Here is a 12925-nt window from a genome sequence, read left to right on the forward strand (position 1 = left end):
TGGGGGGGGGGTGGTGGGTGGTCCTTTGTTAGGAGATGCACCCCACAGAGCGCGGCCTGCGCTTGGGCCTGCCCAGCCCTCCACAACTAAAGTTATGTCAAAAGTTCTCAACTGTCTGAAAATAAAAGATGAAAGGGAGAATGGTGGGTGCTTCAGAGTAACCTTGAACAGTTCAATGTAATTCCTTTTCTTTGGGCTCATCTATTAGAAGATAGTTGTCATGGGCGTGTGACTTGAACCCTGTTTCTTGCTGGTACAGCTCTTTTATTCCACTTGTAGAAATTAAGAGCGTCCTTTGTACTTTCTGAGGTCTACTGTCAGAGTTGCTCTCATGAGGTTTTTTTTAAAATATTTTTTAGTGTGACGGATCTTTATTTTACTCATTTATTTATATGCGGTGCTGAGAATTGAACCCAGTGCCTCACACGTGTGAGACAAGCGCTCTACCACTGAGCCACAACCCCAGCCCCTCTCATGAGTTTTTAAGAGTGGTTTGCCTTGTCCAAAACAGTAGCATGTGGAGATTCAGAAATATTAATCCTCTAAAATAACCATCTTTCATTTTTAGGTGTTTAAAGACAATTGCTGCAAGAGAGAGATCCTCGCCCTTCAGATCTACTGTCGGAACGAGAGCAGAGGATGTGCAGAGCAGTTAACCCTGGGTCAGCTTCTGGTAGGTGCCTGTGGCACCAGACAATTTCCTGCTGAGGAATTCAGGTCCCTCTCTGCAATCCCAGTGACTCAAAAGAAGCTGAGGCAGGAGGATCCAATTTCAAAGCCAGCCTCAGGGACTTATTGAGACCCTAAGTAACTTAGCGAGACCCTGTCTCTAAATAAAATATAAAAAGGGCTGGGAATGTGGTTCAGTGGTAGAGCTCCCCTGGGTTCAGTTGCCAGTAGCAAAAAATAAATAAATAAAAGTTTTTAAATCACTGTCTTGGGGAGGATAGAAGAAAGGTGGATGATGATCAGGAGTTATATGGGCGGACTGGAGCTGTGGTTCAGAGGTAGAGCACTTGCCTGGCATATGTGAGAAGATTTACTGACAACTAAAAAATACTTTTTTAAAAAAGCATAATATATGCATAGATGAAAATGTCCCAATACTTTGTACCATAAACATGTATTAAAACACACAGTCTCTAGGAAAATGGTCTGACCTCTGGGGCATACAGTGTTATTTTTATGATACCATTGGTAGAGTTGTTGGCATGCCTACCTTAATTAGAATAGAGAGAAACCTGAAAGCCTGAGTTGGATTTTTTTTTTTTTTTTTTTTTGGTGGTACCAGAAATTAAACCCATGGTGCTCTATCACTGAGCTCTGTCCCCTCCCTTTTTATTTTTTATTTTGAGACTGAGTCTTGCTAAAGATGGTAAGGCTGGCCTCAAACTTGGAATCCTCCTGCCCTAGCAGGAGGATTTAGGTTGGATTTTAATTTTGCAAGGCACATGAAACCTTTTTTCATAATGAAATTCCACATGGATTTTTTTCCATGTTCTTTTTTTTTTTTTTTAACTTTTTAAAAGTTGTAGGTGGACACAATACCTTTATTTTGTTTGTTTATTTTATGTAGTGTTGAGGATCCAGCCCAATGCCTCACACGTGCTAGGCAAGTGCTCTACCACTGAGCTACAACACCAGCCCTCCATGTTCTTTTTAAAATTAGTATCCTGTTTCATCCTGGGAGGATGTTTGAATTGAAATAAAGGAAAGTTCTTAGCTGGTACCCAACCATCTCTGTCTGGGAGGAAGTGTCAACTCTCTTCCACAGCATGTGGAGGAACCCTGAGCATAGTGAGTGCCTCAATGACAGTTAGTGCCACCACTAACCCTGAAGAGCCGAAGGTGCTTTCTGTGAGTTTTCATTGCATAGAGGTTAGAATCTGCATTTCAGACTGATTTTTTTTTTTTTTTTTTGCCAGTTAAGAATTTTTGAGTGGTTTGTCCTACAGGTGCATCTAAAAAATGACTGCCAGTTTGAGGAACTTCCCTGTGTCCGTGCCGACTGTAAAGAAAAAGTCTTGAGAAAAGACCTGCGCGATCACGTTGAAAAGGCATGTAAATACCGTGAGGCCACGTGTAATCACTGCAAAAGCCAAGTCCCGATGGTCACACTGCAGGTGCGTGAAGACTGTAAAGAGTGTTACCCAGCTTAAAACTTGGGACAAAATGGTTCATTCACAGCCCAGCGTTGCTGGTTTCTCCCCGCTGTACGTTCAGACACACCCCCTGCAGAATGCTTTCTAAATGATGATTCTGATGGCCTTAGAGAGCGAGGAGGACTAGATAGCACTTTTCATCTAACTGTATTTCAGAGTAAAGCTATATTTGTTTTGCCTATTTTGATTTATATATTTAACATTTTTATTGCCTTGATTGAATATCATTTGGGGTGTCAAAAATGTGAAGAATGATTGTTCAAAAACAATAGAATTTGTAACGTGTCTTAGAGAAAGGCCTCAAAATTGAGATGGGGTGCTCATCGTTTCACAGCTGCATGACATAACCATTCCTCACGGCAGGCTGGTTTGTCCTGCAGTGCTGAAGCTCAGCTGTCTGCTTTGGAGAGAGGAGAATTTAAAATGTTTTCCTGCTCTGGTTTTTTTGGCATGATTCTGTACTGTGTGCTGGAATCATGTCACTTCTGTATAAATTAAAGAGAAAGGAGAGCTGTTGAGTGGGGAGGATAGACTTTAAATCTGTCCATTCACTGAGCAAAGGCTTGCTGTGTGCCCGCGGTTTGCCAGGGCCCTTCCAAGAGACAGTGCATCCTCAGGCAGCTCACCCTCTTGTTTGAAGAGATAATAATACACAACTGTGAAGGCAGCTTACCTGGTGTAAGGCCAGGGATGGCGAGGGCTGGCTTCCCAGGCAGTTGGGTGGTTTGTGTAGAGGGGCCTGCTTGGGAGCACTGGGGTCTGAATCTGAGATGGCACGTGGGTTTCAGGAACTGCATGGAACACCAGGATGAGGGAAAGGCACAGGGTTGCCTTGAGCTGGGGAGGCAGGTGTGCAGGCAGTAGGGGCACAGTGGTACTGCAGTATGTCTTGAAGGTGGGGCAATAGGATCAGCCAATGGCTTAGCTGAGTCTGGGGTAAGGCTGAGGCCAGCCCTTGTGGCAGGATCAGCTAGTGGACTGGGGTGTCCCTTGACTGCAGTGCAATAGAGGTAATAGGCTCGGGGGCAGAGCAGTGGAGGGAAGTGATCCAGGCTGCAGATTTGTGATTGGTGCTCCTTGCGGCTGTGGCACTGTGAGTAGAGAGCAGGGCCAGAGTTCACAGAGGCCTGGGCACACCTTCCAGATTGTCAACGAGGGGTGGTCATCAGCAGAGGAGTAGACTTAAAGAAGGGTAGAGTGGCATCCCCAAGGCAGAGGAAGCCGTGGCCAGGGCATGAGGGCCCCCAGAGAGCTTGTTGTGTGAATATTCTGGAGCACTCAATAGCTATAACTTAGAGAAAGTTTTCTTGCCCTAGATTTTTCCCTATAAAATGAAATGTGTTCTGCTTTACCATCTGTGTGTAATTTACCTCCTGTCACCATCCTGGGCCTTGGCCTCTCTTGCACTGGGAATTCTTTTTCTCTTATGGGATACCATAGATTTCCCAGTTACTGAGAATGTTTAGGCAAGTTGGGAAATAGCAGTATTACTTGTAAGCGAGCAGTTCCTCCAAGAGTGACCTTCCAGTGAGTGAGACGTACCTAATGAATAGTACCTCAGGCCTTACACTTGTTAATATATTGCTATTGAAGTTACACTTGGCTTCTTGCAAAAATCAATTATTTGGAACATAGAATCCAGCAATTAATTTTTGTTTGAGAAGGAATTGTAGAGCCTGTCAGTTAAACACCAAATATGTAACTGAGTGGGCATAGACAAGGCGAAGTCAGATGCTAAGATCTGGCATGGTATCTGGGCACAGTGGCCCATGCCTGTAATTCCAGTGGCTCGAGAGGCAGAGGCAGGAGGATCACACGATCAAAGCCAGCCTCAGCAACTTAGTGAGGCCCTAAGCAACTCAACGAGACCCTGTCTGTAAATATAAATACAGAAATAGATGGGGGTGGGGCTGGAGATGTGGCTTAGTGGTAAGTGCCCCTGGGCTCTATCCCCGATTCCATGGAGGGCCTGTTGGGCCTACACCTTGTGTTCCTCCCTTGGGTCATACGTGAGAATAATTGGTAGTCTTTCTCCTTCTGGATGCGCTCTGGGAGGGAGACGGCCAAGGACACTCTTTGGTTCCCCTAGTGAGGGTAGCACCATGACTATCACCGACAGGGAGGGAGGGAGGGCGTCAGTGAGCAGTGGCATGTACTTTGACCTGGCTCTTGAATTCATCAGCCACAGACAGGGTGCTCAGGCGTGGAGCGATCGTTAGCATGAATTATGTGAAGAGGTGACAGAGGTCTTAGTACTCTCTTGTGATGGAAGGTCTGGGTGTGCTGTTTCAGCAGCATGGGTCCTAGAGTCCATCTCCAAGTCTGCCATGCTTCCCCCGAGCCTGTAAAGGTTCTGAGGAGCCCATGTGTTCAAGGTCACTGCGGGTGCCCGCCCTTCGGGTGCCCGCCCTTCCTGCACCTGGGCAATACTGTGCACAGGAACTTTTTCACACGCCTAGGAAGGTGCTGGGACTTGCCCTGGGCCTCCTCTCCCTTCAGTGGCCTGACTGGATTCCTAGATCCTTTGGTCTTTCCAGTCTAACACTCTTAATCTCGTCCTCTAACACATTTAATCTCATGCTCTCAGGCTTTAAGTCTATTTTTAAAAAGAGCAGCCATCTAATGTATGCAGACAGAAAGCCTCGGCCATCCTATTTCCTGTTTTTGTTTGTTTTGAAGTAATCCTGGAGACCGAACCCAGGGCCACTCTGTCACTGAGAAGTAACCCCAGCCCTTTATTTTATTTTGTGATAGGGTCTTGCTAAATTGCCTTAAATTTATAGTCCTCTTGCCTTGGCCTCCTGAGTCACTAAGATTACAGGCACGTGCCACCACACCTGGCTCTGTTTCCTTTTTGTGGTGTGTAACATATATCAAATGTTGGCCCAGTATGCATCAGTGAAGCATTGAAGCTCTGGATCATTGCAGTGTTCTGAGGATTTCTGTTCTATGTTTAAACTGTGGGACAGGGTATCAGCTATTTCCAAGTTTTTTTTTTAATTATTATTTATTTTTAGTTGTAGTTGGATACAGTACCTTTATTTTTATTTGTTTTTATTTTTATGTGGTGCTGAGGATCGAACCCAGTGCCTTGAACATGCTAGGCGAGCGCACTGCTACTGAGCCACAACCTCAGCCCCCTATTTCCAAGTTTTATTTGCCTTTTTATGTGTGTGTGTGGTACTGGGGATCGAACCCAGGGCTTTGTGCATGCGAGGCAGGCATTGTACCAACTAAGCTATATCCTCAGCCCTTTATTTGCCATATTTAATCAGCACGATTTAAAGTGTCAGAAAAATTGTTTTCTCTTATTCTAGAAATTATTGTGTGTCTTTAAACAGCTCAATTAATTTGTGGAAAGGATTGTAAAGACCTTGTGTGGAAAAATAAATATATTCTGGTGGCAGTTTGTGCAAGGCCACTTTGGAAAGCAGCTGGCAGTGTTTTATCAGGTTGAACATTCATGCTAAGTCAACTGGCAGTGCCCTTCCTGGGTACACAGACAGGATTGTTGCATACGCACACCAGGAATTGTGGCCAGCTGTGACCAGAGCAGCAGAATCCGGTAGCAGCCTGAGCCCCTGCTAGAGGATGAGAGCACTTCAGTGTGGGATCCCTGCAGTGTGTGTGACAAGGCAGTGAAAACGTGTCACAGCTTCATCATAGAGCCGTGCAGCATGCGACGAGACAGTGGACATAAGGGACCTGCAAACTCTGTGCAGTTTGTGGGTCAGTCACAGAAGCAGGACACAGCCTGCCACATGGGACTCCTGTCCAGAGTTCCATTTTAATAAGATTCAAAAACAGTCAAAATCAAGCAGTGTTTTGTAATAAAACTTGTTTGTGTAACAAAACTTTGCTAGGAAATAGGATAGAAAAATGCAGGCTTGTGGCCTAGGGTCTCTCCTAGAGGAAATTGAGGCTGAGGTGGGGAGGAGGAACAGGGAGGTGGAAGGTGGACATATTTTACCTAGGTGGTGGCCTCATGGGTGTCCTGTCACATCTGTTTGTGTCCATCTCGAAGTTGCATTTTCTTTTATAAACAAGACTGATTCATTAATATGCAAAGAGTACTCAAAATTAAAAAAGATTGACAGGTCTTTTTACTTTGCAGTACTTGGCAAATGTAGCAAAGCACTACAGAGTTGGGATCTTGAAACAGCAGTGATTTACTCTCGCAGTTCTGCATCTGGAAGTTGGCAGATAGCCTTGCGTAGACTTTAAAAAGTATGCGAAGGTATTGCCCCTCTGGCCTCCAGCCCTGCTGTCCTTAGACTCTGTCCCAGCACCACCCTAAACTTCCCTCAGCACTGTCCTGTGTGATATGGGCACCATGGGCACCAGCAGGGTGAATCAGGTTATGAGCCCCCAGGTCCAGGGAGAGGGCCAAGTCTCTATGGAGCCTTCACCCTGTTTCAGAGCCAGCACTCAGCTCTGCAGGCCTGCACTGACTCGGCCCTCAGCACCCTGGGAAAGTGGGCTGATCACTCCCCATTTACTTATGAAGGATCGAGATCATATTGGTGAGACCATTGGAATACACAAAAAGCCTTTACCTCAAGGTCCCTGGGAACTTGGGATCCACCCAGCCAGCAGCGTGGGTGTCCTCAACCTGGTGCTGAGGTCCCCATGCAGTGCTCTCTCTGAGGAAAGTCTACTCAGGCTTTACCCTACTAAGGCCTACTAATGAGCTTGGCATGGCGTTGGACTTGCATTCTGCAGGCTTCAAGGCCCGGGATCAGGAGCAGAATAGCCTATACCTCATGGGTTTCCCCCTCTGCACTGCAGGCCCACCATGCATGCTCAGAGGGTCAAGAGCCTTAGAAACACACCAAATAAAGCTGAGTCTGGTGCTTGGCCCGGGCCTTCCTCAGAGGAGCAGAGCCTCCTAGGTCCAGGCACATACTTCCCTTGTGTGGGCCACTTCCTTGGCTCTGACACACTGAGGCTGGGACAGGTGCCCTCCCCATTCATGCACCTCAATAACAGCAGCACTTTGAGGCCAAAGGAGGCCTCCCACAGACCTGTGAGGACCACAGAGGCCAGGGCTGCTGCGGAAACTCTGCCTGGGCTCCTTGCTCAACAGTGTTGTTTAGAGGACACTTCCATCTCTGGCTCTGTTTTTGTTGTGCATTGGGTTTGGTATCCTCAGCAGAGTCCTGCCCTTCATGTGCCTAGGGCAGGTGCTCTGGCAGGCGTCCAGCAAGTATCCTGGCATCAGGTTTAACTAGCACCGTCATTCAGTCTCTGCAGAGCTGCAGTGTGCACCAGTCAGAGAAAGGCAAAGCTGGAATTGACCATCTCTCCCACACAGAGGGAAATCTGTGTGATATTTCAGAACAGTAGCTTAGAACCCAGGATGTGAAGCCATGTCCACATGTCTGAGAAACATCATGTCCAGATCCCAAGCTGAGGCCTGGGGCGGGTGCTGAATAGGGTGCAAGAGCAGGCACCACTTGTGGAGCTGCATGAGCCTGGAGCAGTGTGACATGGGGACACTGCTACGGGAGCTGTCAGTAGGAAAACACCTGTGTAGTTGTTTTCCACAAGCTTCCTTTCCTTGTCAGAGTCTGCTCCGTGCCTGGGGACCTGAGACCTCACACCAGGGAGGTAACTTGCAGAGCTGAGGACTGAGCAGAACAAGTGCTTTGTGTCCACCTAGGAATCGAGGTGGGGCCTAAAGGAGGACTGGCTGTGTGTCTCAAGGCTGATGTGCTTTGTTCTACTCTGTAGAAACATGAAGACACTGAGTGTCCCTGCGTGGTGGTCTCCTGTCCTCACAAGTGCAGTGTCCAGACTCTTCTGAGGAGTGAGGTAAGGTACAGCTGTGCCGCCCAGTCTGGGGTTTGTTAGGTCTTTGCTCTTCAATGAACATGTGGCAGAAAAGCAAGGAAAGAAAAGCCCAGAAAGTAAATTCAGGGTTAACGTTTTGTTAAGAATTGAGAGAATGGGAAGCTTCATCTACAAGGAAGCAAAGGTGGCACTTTAAGTTTCAAAAAGCACTGTGTTTAAAACTTCAAAATAGGGAATCATTACATTATCCCTAGAAAGTAAATTAGCTTAGAGACATTCCAGAGCCATTTTGACCACCCTACTGGGCAGAGGCAGCCCTGGGTACAAAGTGTGGGGTGGAAGCTTGCCCACAGGCTGTGCGTCTCACACTGCCCATGGCGCCTTCTTTGAGACAGGTAGATTTTGTGTTGACTTCATCTGATCAGGATATATCCAGATGGAAGAATTCCATGGACTGTGAATATTTTTTGCATGTGACTGATCTATCCCCGTGGTTGCTCTTGGCAGCCTCAGAGATGACCCCCTCCCTGGGCTCCCTGTCTCTGATCTGAGCAGCCTGCTCACTCAGCCTTTTCCAGCAGCCTGAAATCCTACCACTGGATCTGGAGGAGAGGGCAGCTGCATATGTCCCTACCAAGCAAGGCTTGTGTGGGCCCAGGCTGGGAACAGAGTGTGGGGAAGACCCCAGGAGCCACACTCAACCAAGCTGCATTTTCCCAGGACCTTGATGGGTGAAGGTCTTGCCTGGTGACAGAAGTCTCTGGGCCTCCGAATGTGCCTGTGGGAGGAGCTGTAAAGTGCATTTGCATCACATACACAATGGGATAGTTCTGTTAAGACTAATAGAGAAAAGTCTGTGCTGCTGAAACAGTTACCAGGGTTTTATGAGCACTCTCTGAATTTCACCCAGGGCTCTCTGAATAAGGGTCAAAAATTGCCTCTTTTGCCTCTAAGTTATTTTTCTAAAAAAATCTTTGAACTTGGATTTCTCTTGGTTTCTAGTGAAAAGAGCTGTTGGGCTGTTATTCTTGCCTCTGTTTCAAAGCTCCTGTAAAGTCTGTAGGACTCTGAGACTCAGAATACTATGAATAAAACCAATTTAGGAAAAGATACAACACTGAATTTATAGTAGTACATTGAAGATAGCCTGTCAGATGCAGTGTGTCCCTGATGTCAGCAATAGAAGCACTAGCTGGGTATGTTCCTGATTCTATCAGTGGCTCTGAAAGAACCTTTTAAGGTTTGAACTAACATTGCCAGAGCAGCCTCCTATGCATGCGTGTCTCCATGCCCACCATGTGCAGGTGCCTTTGGATGCTTCCCTCCAAGTCCAGCCCAGGGCTTCCTGCTGGGTCCAGGGCAAGGGTGTGATTCTTAACCACAAGGACTCTGCCTACCTCATAGACCATTCTCGATGTTTGTTGGTAACAGGAGCCACATGGGCCTCCCAGCATTCCTAGGGCCTTCCTCTATAGCTCTCATCAGAGAACATGGCAGGCGGAGATCCATTTTCCCCTCTGTCCAAAATATCCACCTGGTGTGCCTTTGTCCTGGTGGACCGAGGAGCCCTGGGCCCTACTCGCACCCCCTGACATAACAACATGGGGTGCCAGCATACGGAAAAGCACGTTCTAGGCCTGGTTGCATTGGCCTAGTGCATAAGTCTATGTCTTACAAATAAGACAGTTTCAAATACGTTCTTTCTTTTTAATAGCTGCTTCACCAATACTGGGGCTGAATGGGAGTTTTTTTTTTTCTTTCAGGATTAGCTTTCCAACCCCTCCTAATTTTCCTTCCTTTGGTTAGAGATGACAACATAAGATTCATGTTGTTCAGATGGCCTTAGAGGTTTTTGAAAAGTTGGTGAGTTTCTGGCCATGCCAGGGAGCAGTCTTCAGGCAGTGGGGAAGCTCGTCTCTAGTTACCCGAGTCTTGCAGTAATGGTGCAGTGTGAGCTTCATTGGAATGGGTTTATTTTGTGTACTGTATATTAGATGTGTGACCCAGTTGCATCCTGAATGCCTTCTTTCTTTTTTCTTTCTTTCTTTTTTTTTTTTTGTGTTTCATGCAATTTTTGTTTATAGTCTTTAAATGTGCATTTCAGTTTACTTTTTTTTCCCTTTCCTTTTTAAATTCTGGCACTTCAGACAGCATATCACATTTTGAACAATTTTGTTCTAAAGAAACTGCAAGTTTAAGAAATGTTACAGTGAATGTATTTCTGTATATTGGTGTGTATATGTGCATACACGTGACAATGCTATATATCTGCTGCCTGGAGTGTAGCGCACAGACGGTGCGTCCACACCTTAGCTGATAAAACAGCCTTCTTAATATGGCCCAGAGACTCTCTGGGCCCTAATGTGTTTAAGCATTTTCATGCAAACGTTTGTGCCACAACTCACGTCTCTTTCCCGTTACAGTTGAGTGCACACTTGTCAGAGTGTGTCAATGCCCCCAGCACCTGTAGCTTTAAGCGCTATGGCTGCGTTTTTCAGGTCAGTATCCGACATTTGTCCTTCCAGTCACTGACATTCTGCCGTGAGAGAAAGTTCTTAAATTAACATTTTAACATGCAAGTTCTGGACTCTTGGTCCTTGTCATGAAACGAAAACGCCCTGTTGCATGGGTGACAAAAGCCACATGCAGCAGGCGTGGGTACTCTCTTGCCTGGTCGGTGGTGTTCTGAGACCTCAGGTGGACACTGCTGAGGGGGGCGTCAGTGCATTAGGAGAACCACATCTGAAACCAGCCAGTGACGGGGACAGATGGGAATGGCATTTGGTGGGTTCTGTGGAAGTTTTAGCAGTCAGTTGAACATAAACGAGTATCAAATGGATGTGGTTTCCACATCACATGTGCCGTTAGTCGGCTGTACGGATCACACACAAGTCCCTAGATGCATTCAAGTACACACCTGTACTGACTCTGACCCCCACCAGGACAGATCCAAACTGAGCACAGCCCGTAGGAAACGCCTCCTAGAAAACAGTGTTGCTGCCACACGTGCACTGCAAGAAACCCACAGCGGGCTTCTGGTTCTTTTTTTTTTTTTTTTTTAACATGTCTGAGATTGCTAGTGAATTAAGACTAAGTTTTCATTTAAATGATATTCATGAAATTGTCAAAAGGCAAAATATATCACAGTGGAAGTATTGTACATTTACTCTTATGTATCACCAGTACATTATGATGAAGTCGGTACAGAGACACTGGCCTCGGGGTATTTTCTGAGGAAGTAGGAAGCTGAGAGTGAGAATGACTAGCTGCCCCTTGCTTCAGGCTCTGAGGAGAGACCCCTGTATGTCGTACGTAGTACCATCCATTCTCTGTGTATGTGTATATATATGTTGATATGGAGAAGAACTTATATCAATATATATATATATGGATATTCTATGTACAGAGTATATGTTTTGGAGATCATGAAAATGTTTTCTCTGGCTTCTTAATTTTCCAATATCAAAACAAATTCTATTTTCATGCCAATTATTTTCTTAAATATATAAAGTACTATTCAGTGTGCCTCTTCTTGACTCTCAGATGGTCTGCATCTTATGTACTCTGTAGATTGTTCATGTTTTGTATGTAATTTCCAGTTAGACTTGGACTGGTGAGGAGCAGTGCCTTTTTGGATGCAGTGTGTTTGAGCTGATCAGTGAACCCAGGGAAGTTGTTCAGAACCCCTCTTTGCTGCATTTTGCAGGATTGCCACCGCAGCATCTCGCTGCAGCTTCAGGTGTCTGAACATTTTCCATGTTATTTTTATTTTTTATGAGAAAGGCAATTTATAAAGGAACAAGAATGAGTTTAAAATCTAATTTTTTGACATTACCAGTGTGAACTGTTGATAAGAAGCCACTCAGATGAGGTTGAGGAAGGAGCCTGGGCTTGCAGTCAGCCCTGCAGCACTGCGTGCAGAGTGTTCTGGCGCTCTCTGCCGCGGCCTCCTGGCTGCACGTGCTTGCCTGGCCGCCCTAGGCATGGCTCTCGTGGGGCTCAGATTCTGTGGCAGCTGTACATGAATAGCCCCCTGTGTGTGATGCTGCTCCTGGAGTCATCTGTCAGTCATCTGCCTTTCGCAGTGGGGTGATTACTTCACACAACATGCCTTTGCTCTCACAGGGGACGAACCAGCAGATCAAGGCGCACGAGGCCAGCTCTGCCGTGCAGCATGTCAACTTGCTGAAGGAGTGGAGCAACTCCCTGGAGAAGAAGGTAGGCCCTGGTCCCATCTCTGTTGGGTGGTAGGGTTTCCTCAAATTATTTAAACTTTTTCAGAGTTACTAATAGTTTTTGGTTAAAAGAAGCAGCATCAAGAGATTGCCAATGAATTCTCTTTGGTGATCCTGAGCTTACAGAGTCTTTTGGTTGTTGTTTTTCTGGTGAAGCAAGTATGTGATGCCTTTATTTCATATCACATTGTGATTGTCTGTGCTTGATCTAGAACAGAGAGGGTAGGACTTCCAACACCCCCTCCCCCTGGTTTGGCAAAAGACGGCCAACCTGGAGCATAGCAGTTGCCTGGGGCTGCTGTGGCACTGAGCATGCAAAGTGGATCCATGAGGCTGAGCCTTGTGGACCCAGTCACCCAGGACACTTGGTACCTGGCCCCTGCAGAACAGTTTATCAGCCCTGATGTGGTTGTTACAAGGTTAAATGTGTTATAACGGGGTCTTTTTAAGCGACAGGTAAAAAGCATTGCTACATTCCTAATTCTACAGTTGGCCTTCTCAGCTGACCCTGAACTCTGGTGCTCCAGCTACACATAGCACTCTGCTGATAGACCCTCCCATGCGGTCTGCAAGAGGCTGGTCTTGGCTGGGGCCTGGGGCCACTCCTTCCTAGTGGAGTCTGCTCTGTGGTGTTCTCTTGGGGGCTGTATTTTCAGGAGAAGATGATGAAATCTTCAAGAACTGATGAAGAAGGTGTTGTTATGGGATCTCCCATTGTGGCTTACTTACAAAAAT

General features: G+C 46.4%; 1 protein-coding gene across 2 annotated transcripts in view; it reads left to right on the plus strand.

The window, feature by feature from the left end:
- Positions 1-12925, plus strand: part of Traf3 (TNF receptor associated factor 3) — a 52860-nt gene that overhangs the window by 22615 nt on the left and 17320 nt on the right. The window contains exons 4-8 of one of the 2 annotated variants that reach the window (XM_015495938.2): positions 569-673; positions 1956-2123; positions 7896-7976; positions 10379-10453; positions 12081-12173. In XM_015495938.2, the coding sequence (XP_015351424.1) occupies positions 569-673; positions 1956-2123; positions 7896-7976; positions 10379-10453; positions 12081-12173 (522 nt within the window). The remainder of the gene's footprint in view (positions 1-568; positions 674-1955; positions 2124-7895; positions 7977-10378; positions 10454-12080; positions 12174-12925) is intronic. The other variant, XM_015495946.2, reaches the window with a different exon arrangement.

The sequence above is a fragment of the Marmota marmota genome, unplaced genomic scaffold (genome assembly GCF_001458135.2).
Source record: "Marmota marmota marmota unplaced genomic scaffold, marMar, whole genome shotgun sequence".
In the NCBI taxonomy this organism is placed as follows: Eukaryota; Metazoa; Chordata; class Mammalia; order Rodentia; family Sciuridae; genus Marmota; species Marmota marmota.